This window comes from Gambusia affinis, linkage group LG17, assembly GCF_019740435.1.
Source record: "Gambusia affinis linkage group LG17, SWU_Gaff_1.0, whole genome shotgun sequence".
Classification (NCBI taxonomy): Eukaryota; Metazoa; Chordata; class Actinopteri; order Cyprinodontiformes; family Poeciliidae; genus Gambusia; species Gambusia affinis.
Genome location: NC_057884.1, coordinates 15,745,875 through 15,759,688, shown reverse-complemented (window position 1 = coordinate 15,759,688; position 13,814 = coordinate 15,745,875). Strand labels below are relative to the sequence as shown.

Below are 13,814 nucleotides of genomic sequence, written 5' to 3'. Positions count from 1 at the left end.
ATGGTGTGCATTCTGTTAAAGCTACAACAAAAGGCATACACCCATAAAATGTAGGAATCTCTAACGATAGCCAGATGTGGGCTTTCTTCTATTGATCACAGGCATCAGAACGGCCGCAGTGGTTTTCAGACGGCTCATAGTCACTGAGGTAAATTAGTGTTCAGTTTCTGAATTTAAGCTGCAACAGCTGCAAGACAACATCTGGGGTTTGAGATGCTTATATTGCTTCTTAAATGAGCAATATAAGTAGAGCTGTCATAATTACAGTTAAGCTCAGTTATAGAAATCCTCAGTGTTCTTGTGTGTGCAGGTGTTTTTGAATCATATTGATATATCTTTTAATAAGTGTGAGTGAACTAAAAGTTTTAGTTAATCTCGCCATATACCAATTAACAGATCATTTAGATTTTATTTTAAACGTATATGTATTGCTGTGTGGTCACTTCCTTGTGTGCTACACTGCAAGAAATTCTCTATTGAAATTATAAATATGATTGCTACTATGTTCAGCATAACAATTTCCCATCTAATTTATTCAAATTATATTTTTAAGGACATTTCAGCTACATTAGACATGCCATTTATTTTTATTTGTTAATGTACAATATCTTCACCTGTTGAAGAGACTTCAGCTACCGAGATTTTAAAAAAGTAACTGTGTATCGGAAGATGCAGAGAAAAATGCGGGAGACACGGATGTGAAAAATGTAAAGGGGAAACATTAAAAATGTCTTCCTAAATTATTGCGCAAATTAATAAAAGTTAGTCCAAATTATAGAAACATAGGCAAAGTAAAAAATAAAAAAAAAAGTCAATTGACTGTTGACAAATTCTCAGCTTTATAGTTTAATAATGAGTTTCCTAAGAATGTTCAAGCAAACATTTAATTTTTTAATAGCACATCCACTCTGGAATTTAGATTATTGCTCCCAATTAAATCATTAGAAATTATCTTTAATGGTCTGGGAAAAGGTTGATGAGAAACTAATGTGCGCAGCGCTGTGTAAAAAGATCCGAAATCTGCAAATCATTGCTTTACAATAAAAAAAGATTTAGCTCATGCAAACTCATTCTGCTCTGTCGCACAGCCTAAACCACACGCGCACACGCATTCGCATCTCGGCTTACAGCCATAAGCTTTCATAAATAAAACTTTGTAATTGCTGCAGTTGCATTAAGCTCCCCTGAAATATTTTATTGGTATGGATAAAGCAGACATGATGCGGCTCCTGGACTGTCCTTGTCCGGGTGGTCGCAGCTCCTGTCTGCACAGAGCTCTGCGCTGCAGCGCCGTGTTATTTGATCCACGCTCTTTCTTCGCTGGGAAGAAAAGCTCGCCTCTTTCCCACGCTCTGAGGACACGTGGTGTCCGGAATGAATTGGATTCAGAGGACCCTCCCTCCTGGTTAAACGTCACCTCCTTCTCACTCTCTCTCCCTCACACATACACACACACGCATTCTTTTTTTTTTCTATGTATGTGAAAGAAACTGGTTATAATAAAGAAAAAAAGGATCATTTCCTTCATGGTTTAATTCTTCTCTGTGAATGAAAAGCCAACATTTCTGTGGGTTTTTCGTTTTCTTTTTTCTTTTTTTTTCTTTTCTTTTCTTCTTTTTTTTGCAACATGCATTCCGGGAGAACGGGGGACGTTCTGCCTCGATTTATCCGACGCCCCATTCATAATCTTGAACTTATGACTCTCTATAAACAAACATGCATTTTGCTAACAGAAAAAATGCATCTGCATCTATAGCTACTCAGCTATAGAGGCCACCGGTTTACATTCAGTATATTCTCCGTGAGTTTTGGTCACTACTATTACCGTGCGCATTTACGCACACGCATTTTATTTTAAAGTTTTATTTTCCGTCGAAGTATGTGTGATATTTACAGAAGGTGTGAAATTTGGAAAAACAGAGTGGGGTGAAGCTGTATTTGGGGGAGAAGTTCATCCAAAAGAGAAACTTTTGGCTCCTTCAGTTTGTGCACACTCTTTCCAAGTATTTAAACTGACTCCAACTAAAGCTGTGATGGCCCACAGATGTTCCTGGTTTTCTAGAAAGTGTTCTGCTTAGACCAAGGGAAAAAAGGAAACAAAACACAAACTGCACAAAGGTCTTACACAAGTCTTTGCGCTGAGAAATTAAAAGGTTTTAATGAGTTCCTGATCTTAGGTGAACTTAGTTTTTTATTTTGGAACTGGCACAAACTTTTCAAAGTCCCTTTGCACACATGTAATTTTAAAGGGATTCATTTGATATTGTGATCCAGGAACCCTGGAGAGCTTGCCACACTTCTTTCTCTGCCGTTTCTGTCCATTCATGTGATCCAAAAAGTGGGGGTGGGAGGTGTTGAGAGCCATCTGCTCTATGTTTGTGATGGTCATGCTGCTGCTGAGTCAGTTTGGGGACCAATCACACGACTGCCCTGACTTAAAAAATGCATCACAGAAATTCTTATGATTATGTTTTCCAAAATCAAAAACTGCAGCACATTCTCCCTATGTTAATTATAGATTTGATTCAAGAAATATAGACTTATAGACTGTAGAGGCTATGCTAAGTGTGAATTTATCTTCAGCAAGCATCATTCTTATGGGGTCTACATGGGATTTTCCACAGGTTACATAAACTCCCATGTTATATTTACTTGGTTGATGTGGAAAAAACAAACAAAGCAAACACTTTGGATTAAAAGTAGGAAACATATGGGTCCCAGATGTGTTGCTGAATTTAAGCTTATTTTAGTTTTAAGTAAAGTATTTTAGTTATTTTAGTGAGACATAGCAAATACATTCATAGGGTATTGTTAATGTTGCTGATACTTGGTAAACCCAGTGAGCTGCAAACAGGAAGCACATTGGCACAGATTCACTTGGGACCCATCCAGCTTGAGCAAAATCTGCGTGGGGAGAGTGGCTGAGAAATGGATTCATAGGACGGTGGCCACAGGTTAACAATGGCTCCTGTTAACTGCCTTCACAGATAGCATGTAAAAAACTGAGCTATTCACAAAAATATTTGGTTATCAGATGATACACAAATAAACGACTGCGGTGCAAATGAAGTTGTTAATCAAGCCTGTGTGACCACAAAGGGGAAGTAGGAGAGCATTAGGCTACTGCACAATTAAAATGAACTATGAATTCAAAAGTTAGCTTGTTACCTATAAAGTGTGGTAAAGTTTTAATTTTTGAAGGCGCAGAGTTTTAGCTATGGACAAAAATGAACCGATCGCCGTCAGCTTGCTCTAATTTTAATAGACACCCGTCATGTAGCTCATGTTTGCAGTCATAGAAAGAGTGCCGCTCCGTATTGAAATCTGTATGCGCGACTTCTTCATCCGTGGGATCTCCGCGCACATCACAAGTCAAAATGTGCACCAAAAGGTACAGTTCAGGGTGTGGGAAAATTAGGACAGTGTGAAACCATTAGAGCAACGAGCTGCTCAGAAAGTGTTACACAGATGAGATAAATTCCGGAGCCGCCAAACGGAGCTTTCTGATTGAGGCAGAGATGTTCCTTCTCAGCGGTTTCTCTTACTGCTTGCTTCTCGGCGACTTTAACACGTATTCTCTCCGTCTCACCGTGTTTGCGTCTGTCACCACCTCACTCCCCCTTCCTCCCCTCCTCGCCTCTCTCTCTTCTCACACACACACGCAGACACACACAGGCACCGGTTCCCACGGTGGCGGGGGCAGCTGAGCGGCGTGTCAATCTGCGCACAGCGTCACCTCTTTTCACTTGCAAAAAGGAAGTAGCGGAGGGCTTTTGTTATTTGAAGTCCCACAGTCTAGTCGCTTTAAAAACAACTGGACTATATCCGCCGTTTATGATTTAAACAGCCACCTATAATCTCCTGATCGGAGGTGTTTTTACACGGGGAGCCCGGGCCCGTTTGGGGCTCATTTGACTGCTATTTATATCTTTTGGTTCCTGCCCATACAAGCTGGTAAATCCAAACGGCACAGACGTTTGGAACCCCTGGAACCATGCATGTGCCGAAATATGCACAGGTCATCCCCATATTTCTCGCATTACACTTACAAAAAAAAAGAAAAAAAAAAAGAAATAAAAATAATAAAATACATTATTTTAAAGGGAAAAGAAAATGACACATTTTTGAAAATTCCATCCATCCATCCATTTTCTTACACCCTTCTTCCCTAATGGGGTCGGGAGGGTTGCTGGTGCCTATCTCCAGCTGCGTTCCGGGCGAGAGGCGGGGTTCACCCTGGACAGGTCGCCAGTCTGTCACAGGGCAACACAAAGACATACAAGACAAACAACCATGCACACACACACTCACACCTAGGGAGAATTTAGAGAGACCAATTAACCTGACAGTCATGTTTTTGGACTGTGGGAGGAAGCCGGAGAACCCGGAGAGAACCCACGCATGCACAGGGAGAACATGCAAACTCCATGCAGAAAGACCCCGGGCCGGGAATCGAACGCAGGACCTTCTTGCTGCAAGGCAACAGCTCTACCAACTGCGCCACTGTGCAGCCCATTTTTGAAAATTATTTTTGCAATTTTTATTCTTAACTCCCATGTCCCTAAATAAAAAGTTTATTCATAAATCTACTGCTGAATAGGTAGAGGCTTGTAACATTAAAAGGCAGATTCATAATGATCAATGAATACAGCAAACAGAAGTCTGAAGCAGGATTTGGTTCTGAGATAATATACAAAATTACTAACATCTTATTGAGCACTATAAACCATCTGAAAATGGAACTGATATAATACAATCATCAAGAGAGCCACAGTTAAGGTGCGTACAGGTGCTGCACACTGCACAAATCTGATCATATTGATAAAACAGCAAGAATAAAGCAATGTTCACAATGAAGCGATAAGAACTCTCGTTTATACTTTGTCACAAGCCTTATTGTGTTGAATTTGAGCACACAATTCTCAGGATGCAATAGGGTGATGGCAGTATTAGGGACAGGAAATAACCAAGTTTCACTTTTAAAACTGTTTTAATAAAGAGTGACCCAAAGTGACAGATTAAATGGGATGAAGCATAGTTGTGTTGGGAACTTCCAGTCGCCTGGCTGAAAGTCTGCACCAGCGCTTTTCCCTCGGTAACAACTTGCTGGCTGCGAAATGTTTTTGATAAAATAAGATGCAGATAGATCTGATCTGATAACTTAAAGAGTGCCACCTGTTGATTTTAAAATGCACATTACACTACATTTTCTTTCAAGTTTTTGAGCTGCAAGTGGGAAACTTTTCTCCAGCTAATTTTTGAGTTTCCTTCCATCAAAAAAAGAAAGACAGAAAAAAAGGAATAGGGGAATTCGCAAAATACTAAACCACAAAAGGTTGGAATCCACTGAGCTTCTAAATTTAGCAGGTGTTCTATATTTCTTGGTTCATATATATGTATTATTATCAAACAATAAATAGCTGTCATGTATAGGACTGATTTACACTCATCAATGTGTTGCCTTAGCGAAAAATAATTGTTGCTTTTCTGTTTTTAAAAAAACACATCATGTTGTGCATTTTTCCAGTACATGTTTGTATAACACCAAGAAACCATAGTACTTTTTCTTAAGCTTATCATACAATGAGACATTCAAGTATGGATGATTAAAATGAGAAATAAGTTGAACAGTGGTATCCAGTCTTAGGGCCCCATATAATCTTTATCCGGCCCTGCATGTTGACCACCATACCACATCGGTTATTATTGCGACACTCCTTTCAATTCACTGCACTGCGTGGCAAGCAGGATATCAGAAATAAAAGCTCAAAACAGAAACATTCTGTGGCAACATTATTTGGACCTCCAACCCCCCCACAACCAGCATCTCTCTCTCTCTCTCTCTCTTCGTGTCTCCCTCTCTCTCTTTCTCTTTCTCTCTCTCTCTCTTTCGTTGTCTCTCTCTCTCTCTCTCTCCCTGAAAACCACGCCGCCCACCCCACAGACACACAGGCAAGGCTCTGATCCCGCCCTCTAACCCAGCCGGCAGCCTATAACCTCCGCGCTTCTCCGCCCATTCCTCCACAGTTGATTCTTCGGGAAGGCATTGTCATGCAAATAAAGGACGCGTAAAACTATTCCCCCGGAGCACGGCGCAGGGCAGAGACTCATAAGGACCGCGAGGAGGAGGAACACACGCATCCCGGGGCCCCGCAAAAGTGGTTTATCTATCGCCACAACACGACCCGTCCATCTAATGCAGGTAAGTCAGCGGAATGCAGTTTGGCTGCGGGACGCAAGCCTGGGGAGATTCGTGCGTAAACGTGTGCGCACTGAGCTCTCCTCTCCTCTGTCGCGCTGTCTCATTCTTGGATGTGGCGGAATGTGTGTAAGGAATTTGGATACATGCGGACATCTTTTGTGATTTTTCTTTTTTTCTTTTTTGAAAATTATTTTTGTCTCTCTCAGACCTCTGCATGGCCACATGAGCAGCCACATATAGCCAGGAAGCTGGTTGGACCGCTTGAGGAAAGCTGACGGGGACCCAACAACGAGGAGGCTGCCCTTTGGTGATTGTGGTCATACTTCCAGTCTCCCCAGTGAAATCGGAGGTGTCTCTTCATCTCCCTGTCCAGGCTACCTGCTGCTGCTGCTGCTGCTACTACTAGAGAAGGAAAATTACAACCAGAGACCCCTGGAGCGCTCCTTGACACTTTTATGTTTTAGGGGATTTAGGATTTCTCGAATATTAACGTTTTTGCACACCAGGTGTGCCGTTTTCCCTCTTGTCCTTTTTTGGGATATATCCAGTGATCTTCCACCGTTAAAGTGCCTTAAAACTGGGTGTAATCCAGCATAACTGTGGCACTGTTACCAGACCAGAGACGCTCGACACAGTTTTAGAGCCGAGGCAGGATTATTTCTCGTTCCCCCTCAAACTTCAGCGAGTTGCCACCATGAGCCAGGCGGATGTGTCGACTTGCTCCGCGCCGCAGAGGGTCTTCCAGGAGGCAGTGAAGAAGGGGAACACAAAGGAGCTGCACTCGCTGCTGCAGAACATGACAAACTGCGAGTTCAACGTCAACTCCTTCGGACCGGAGGGACAGACAGCGCTCCACCAGTCCGTCATCGACGGCAACCTGGAGCTGGTGAAGCTGCTGGTGAAGTTCGGCGCAGACATCCGACTGGCTAACAGGGAAGGGTGGAGCGCTTTACATATTGCCGCCTTCGGGGGCCACCAGGACATTGTGCTATACCTCATCACCAAGGCCAAGTATTCCTCTGGGGCCCGGTGATCTGTCTCTGCTGTCAGGTAAAAGTAGAACATTAAAGAAAGAAAGAAAAGAGCAAAACACATCAGCAACAAATTCAATCTTAAAACTGCAACGCAAGGAGAAAACATGCTCTTTTCAAAATATAGCTGCCATTATTTACATATTTGTGCCAAAATATATGGAAAGGAAATAAAATTACGCAAAAATCTCCCTTCTCTGTAAACCAAACAGGGCCATCTGTGCGCACCGCATGGTTCACTCAGACCAGAGCCGGCCCGAGGTTGTAAGGGGCCTTTGGCAGAAATTGATGTGTGGGGGGAGGGGGGCACATACTTTTTCAATTAATCACCAGCGACCACTGACAGAGTTAAATCACAGGTTTCTATGAAGATGGGAAAAATGTGACTGGTTGCACTGGGATGTTTCTAGACCTAAAGCCAAACTGATGCAGACCATCTAAATGCAAGCATCCTAGAAGTACGATCTTCTTGTAATATTTAAGCTGGCTGTGTTTTTCAGCACTTTATGGTTGAATATTTGCAACTTTTTCCCAGATAAATAAATTAGACTTATTCAAATCCAGTTGCAGTGTGCAAAAATTATAATTTAAGCCCAGAAATAACAAACGCAAAACATTTAACTGCACTGTAGTTATTTACTGTTAGTTCATTTACTGTTCTTTTTAAAAAATAATAATTTCTAATCTTTTAAATTAACTTTCCTGAAACAATCTAATCAACTATAAAACTAAACTAATTTCACTATATAAATCTGCAATTTTTAAATTTATATTCTTTCTAAAACATGGGCCCCCTTCTGATTGTTTTGGAGCCTTAAGCAGTGCTTCTTTTTCACTTATTCCTTGGGCCGGTTCTGTCTCACACACATTCACGCAGCGCTTCATTATGAATCTCTCACAAAAAGCACCTCACTTCTGTGAGCTCGTTGGTACTTAAAGCTTTCGTCTTGAATGTTCATACAACATCGTGTCATTATACAAGAAACTGTCACATCGTGTGTGTGTGTGTGTGTGCGTATGTGTGTGGATAGTGGAGTGCAGATGGCCCAGTTTTTTCATTCAAAGTGAATCGTTTCTTTCTGGGAGTGCAGATTTGACCTGTTGCTCCTCATTGTCCTGTAAAAATACCCACTTTTTTTTGTAAGTTATTTTTATGTGAAACACGGCACTTGATGCTGCTCGGCTGCATGCTGGAATATCTGAAAGGGAAGACACACGAACAAGAGGAGAAGCCCTCTGTTGGTTTCCTGAGGTCTCTCTTTTTTCCTAAATTAATTCATATTGTAAACTCAAAATGAGGATCATACAGCTACAACTGTATTTTTTATGTATTCAGGGTTCCTGCTCATTTTTCTTGTCACAACTCCACATGTTTCTGGACTCACATCAACAGAGTTCTCATTTTGCAAAGTTCACTCTCTACTTACTTCAGACATTTTATTTTATTGAGGTCAAGCTTTGGAAAAGGAAACCTGCAAAACTCCCAGATTCCAAGAATAAATGGATGCAGCATTTAGACAACGGGATAAAGTCTGGAGACAGAAACGTGTTTCCAGAGTTTATAAAATTTTTCCATACAGCGTAGGAACCCTGTGAGTGACTCCATTGTTGTTGTGAAGTACTGTACACAATAGCTTTACTTTTTTGACAGTAGCTGAATGGGCTCTGCAAACACACATTTTGCCATTGCTGGTGTCCCAACCTTTCAGGCCAGTGCGACCACTCCGCCCTGGTGGTCATCGTATTAAGAACCGCTGCTTTCGCTTTGTATGTCGTTAAAGAAAAAAAAAAAGGAAAATTTGGATTTCACTTTATAATCTCCTTTCAGTATTCTGTTAACATCCTAGTCCTCACTGTGAAAGCAGGCTGATTTTATTGTCTTTTTTTTTTCTTTTATATTTATGAAGGTACATTGAAAAGATGCATTTTTGAATATGTTGTGGTTCTACTTTTTAAAAGAAAACACCTGTAGAGTCAGAGTTTAGTGGGTGACTCAAGCTGCTTCAGACTCTTCTTTTAAATTTTTTTTTTTGAGTGCAAACCTGCAACCCCCCTCCTCCTTAGATGACCCACAGCTTTAGCCTTTTGACCCTCAAGAGGACTTTCAATTAAACTGACTTTTCTTTTTTCTTTTTCGTTTGGTTGCCCTTTTCCCAGCTACCTCGTCTGTAAAGTATTCTCAAGCTGTTCCGCCTTCTCCCAGCTTGCCCTGCCAATCATGCCAGTATCTGTCTGCTATGTAACCTTAACAGAGACGATGGACTTCGGTGCAGAAGATGCAATGCATTCCTCAGTCAGGACAGTTTATGTTACACTACAACCAAACCAGTGCTGACTAAAGCTTAGCCCCCCCTGCCTCTGAACTCCACTTTACTCTTTCTTCCTCTCTCTGTGTCTTCATCAGCCTGTTTTATTTTATTTTATTTTTCATTGTATAGCATGACTTATAAATGCAGGGAGTTTTATTGCACAAAAAAAAAAAAAAAACAGAGCCTTGCGCACCCCTAGTGTTCAAACGGGGTAACTTCAGAAGGCTTTGGAATATTTTCTACTACTGAGCAGGATTCTTTTTACTGATGGATGATGAAGACTTTATGAAAACATCTACGTATGACTATTGCAGGATGTCACACAATAAATAAAAAAGGAAAATTGGATTTTGTAAGCTTGCCTGCTACATTTTGAGAGTCATGACACCCTAACTGTTTTTTTTTTGTTTGTTTGTTTTTTTTTTTTAACAATGCTGCTTGTTTTGTGTCTTTTCTAATTAATGATTATTTTTTTAAAGCCTACTGCTTCACAGCAACACTGGTCTAACTCATGAGAAGCTTTTTTTTTTTTTTTTTAAAGTGTCTTTTATTTCCGCGTAAGCCTGACGTGTTTGTGTTTGCTTCTCATGGGGGCCCGTGTGGCTTTTAAACAGTGATCAGCCAGACTGAGAAGCTTCCCTGGAATAATCATCCGGAATCCTATAATAAAGCTCCACTACGACAAGGTATAGAGTCACATCAGGCAACAAATAAAATATGCATCGCTTGTGTTTAAACTTGATCTTTCTTTTTTTTTTTTTTTTTTTTTGTTAAGAAAAAAAAATATTGCACTGATGACTGTTGTTGAAAAGTTGGCTTTTATGTGTCAACATTGAATTTTTTTCTGAATAGAAAAAAAAACAAACACAACAAAATACTATTGTATATGTATACGCTCCAGGTGATAATGTCCTAATGTATGTTTTACTTTGTGGAAAAAAAACATGTTTTTCAACAAAGATGTGTGTATCTCTGTGATTGGGTGTATGTATATATACATATGGATATATATATCAATGCTGATGATGATGATGATGATGATGATGATATCTTGGGGCACTTTCTTTTCTGAAGTGCTGTCTTCCTGTTGTGTCGTTTTAAAAGGGGGATTAATACATTTGATGGTAAGATCATTGTAACGTGGTTAAAAATTGCACGCTTGTGTGGTTATACGGCTCACCGAGTCATAACATTTATGACGCGCAGAGCCAGCTGTCGGAATGGTGTACATGAGTGAGATGATATTTTTTTTCTAGAAAAAATGGAGGAGAAAAAAAAAAAAGAAAGAAAGTGAGTAAGTGCAGATATTTTTTTCGGGTCAGTCAGCATGTGTTTCTGGTCTTGCTTCATTTCAAGCAAAAGGAAACAGATGAATCTTTAATGAGTGATGCAGATGTTCCATCTTGTCTGTTTTATTTTATTTCTTTTTGTATACTTTTCTTTTTGAACATTTGTAACACTGTGATGATGGTGACGTGACGTCACATTGAGATGAGTGCTGTATTATTTTTGTACGTTTGTGTACAAGCCAGTAAAGAAATCATTAAACTAAAAAAAAAAAAAGAAGAAAAAAAAAGGATCTTGTGTATGGATGAGTTTCTTCCTCTTCGTCCTGCTCCTGGATTTTGTTCATGGAAGGAATTGGTTTTGGAAAATGCACCTCCCCTCCCACCACCTCCCAGACTTCCAAGTCGGGCACAGCCCAGATCCCAGTTCTCCCCTTTTGTCATTCATCATGGCCTCATCCTTTCACTGCCGGGATAAAGGAGGCTGGTGCATTGTGGGTAGGCTCAGTTTTAAAGTAGGGAGGGTCCCCTCCCCTGTGTGTGTTGTGGGAGAGATAGTTTTATGTTACCCACGAAGACCCACACACACCCACACACCCGCACACACACGCAGGCACAACTGCACACACACACACATACTTTCCAAAAAACTCTTCCCTTGTACAACTTTTGCACTTATTCAATTGTTCTGACCTTTAATTTGTTTAAAACATATCACTGTTTTCACTTAATTTTGTTTTGGTTCTGCTTGCAACATATAGAACGTCTTGTTAAAATCTTGCAATAACTTTCAGTTCAGACATTAGAAAACTAGAGACCATCATTGTTGGCGGCAATTGTTAGCCACCAATATCAACGTATTTCATTGACACTTTATGCTTTAGCCCTATACAGATTAATGCATAATTTAAAAAGCGGAAGGAAAAGTAAACGTGACTTAAAATGTAAATAGTTCAAACTCAGTCAGACTGGATAGTAACTTTCATGTCCATTGTATCTCTGGCTGTGTGGATGATGCCACTGTCCTGCTGGAAGGTGATTCTCTACCCGATTCTTTATTTTTATGTTTTGCAGTCTCTAACAGGTGTTCTTCTAACACTGTTCTCAGGTTTAAAAAAAAGAAAACATCCCCATCAATGTGTTCAGAGTGATGTGGAGTGTTAGTTTTCCCACACAAAATGTTTCACATGTTGAGTAGAACGTTTATTTTTGGTCTCATCTGAATAGAGCACATTTCTCTACATGTTTGCCTGGACCTTGCAGAGTGAACTTCTTGTAGCTTTGTTTTTGAAAACGTGAAATGGATGACTAATGGTTGTCCTTTCAACTGATTTCCCCCACCTGAACTGTGAATCTTTAACCCCTTCTCTAGAGTCAAGGCAGGCCTCTTGGCTGGTTCTCTCATCAAAGTTCTCTTGTCTGTCAGTTAAGTGGACATTCATGTTTGGTTAAGACATGCGACATATTTTTTTTTCTATCATTGCATGATAAATTGAGCTTAGTGAGATGTTCAGAGCATGTTGTTTCACACCTATCCCTGCTTTAAACGTCTTCACAGCTTTGTCTCGTATCTGTCTGGTGTGTTCGTTGGTCTTTATGACGTTTTTTATTCTGCAGTGTTCTCCATTAACTCTCTGAACCCTTCGCAGAACAGCTGGATTCTGGCTAAGATAAAGTTACAACACGGTTGTACAGTTTGTGAGTGTAAGGATTAGGAAACACCAGCCGTTATGTTTTGTTAAGATTTCGGTCTTAGTTTCTAATGTATGTGCCGGGAATTTTAAGTTTCTGTTAGGTAATTACCATAGCTATTTTTGTTCACGAGCCTCATCAGTTGCATATTTTGAAATTCAATGTTTATTTGAGTCAGGTTTGACATCCTGTACTGCATGCGATATTGTGTTGCTACATAAATAGGTCGTGGGAAAAGCAGCAAAAGATTTCACATGATTGAGGTGTTTCTCTTGCGACACTTTCTGGGTGTTGGCTGCATTGGTTTAAAAAAAAAAAGAAAGAAGAAAAAAACACATTGCAACTGAGATGGAAAGGATGGTTGTGGTTTTTAGGGAGTTTTCAGTCAAGAAAGGAGTACCGTTTTTCTTTCTTCTGGTTTCTCTGACACGTAAAAAGCGTGCGGTATCGGTTGAAGCAGCTGTTGAACCCTCTCGTCTGAGCTGCAGCTGAACTGCTCTTAACCTCAACTCAAAGGTTTCCAGCGCATGAACGGCACTGACCTGATGCATTTTCTCTGTCAGATACAAACAGAAGGCAAGTTAGCTCCTTTAAAAACCAGCCCTTCTGTGTTTTGATACCGTTGCAGCCTAGTCGGGTTATCTGGCCTGCCTCTCCCTCCCTCCGTCACTTCTGCAGGATGTTTTTGTTGAGCTGGGTTCCCATTGTTCACACACTCAATTGGCTGGCCTCCCAGAGTTGCTGCTGGCTCCTAGGCCCCCTAATAGGTTCTTCATGTGCCTTGGCTTTCCCCACACATCTTAGTCTTGGCTTTGCGTGGGGAGGCCTGTGTCACTGAGCCAGGCAACACAGAGCATGTTTTTGGAGAGGAAGGTGGCTGGGGGCAGAGAAAAAATAAGCTTGTAATTTGTTCAGGGAAATGCATCTGTTCCGGAAAAATAAAAAAAAATAAAAATAAGAGAGCAGCGACAAAATCAATTTCACGAGAGTAACCGATCCAATCGGGCAAATGCAGATGCTCGGTGTCTTCAACAGTAGCAGCACAGTGAAATGTTTTCAGTGGGTTTGTGTTGCGGCAGCTGCAATCAAGTGCATCTGTCCGATTATCTTCCAGCTCCATTCAAAAAGGCCATTGTTCAGAGGCTCATAAAATATTCATAACCTTGCTCACACCCCCTTATTTATAAAGGCCTGCAACACGTGAGATTAACTGAACATATTGTGATACGTGTAAAATGCAAGTTAAACTAGTTTTGCAACAAATTCCCCATTTCGTAACGGCACCCTGCTCGAC

At 40.7% G+C, this 13,814-nt stretch overlaps 1 protein-coding gene across 1 annotated transcript; it reads left to right on the top strand.

Annotated features, from left to right (window-relative positions):
- The first annotated feature begins 1,885 nt into the window (after positions 1–1,885).
- nrarpa (NOTCH regulated ankyrin repeat protein a) lies at positions 1,886–11,118 on the top strand. Its single transcript, XM_044095936.1, has 2 exons — positions 1,886–6,202; positions 6,409–11,118. The coding sequence occupies exon 2, from the start codon at positions 6,897–6,899 to the stop codon at positions 7,233–7,235; it is 339 nt and encodes a 112-aa protein (XP_043951871.1). The 5' UTR covers positions 1,886–6,202; positions 6,409–6,896; the 3' UTR covers positions 7,236–11,118.
- Positions 11,119–13,814: the final 2,696 nt, after the last annotated feature.

Bases quoted from the DNA above. Each gene is read 5' to 3' on its own strand.
- nrarpa (XM_044095936.1), top strand. From the start codon at position 6,897: ATGAGCCAGGCGGATGTGTCGACTTGCTCCGCGCCGCAGAGGGTCTTC.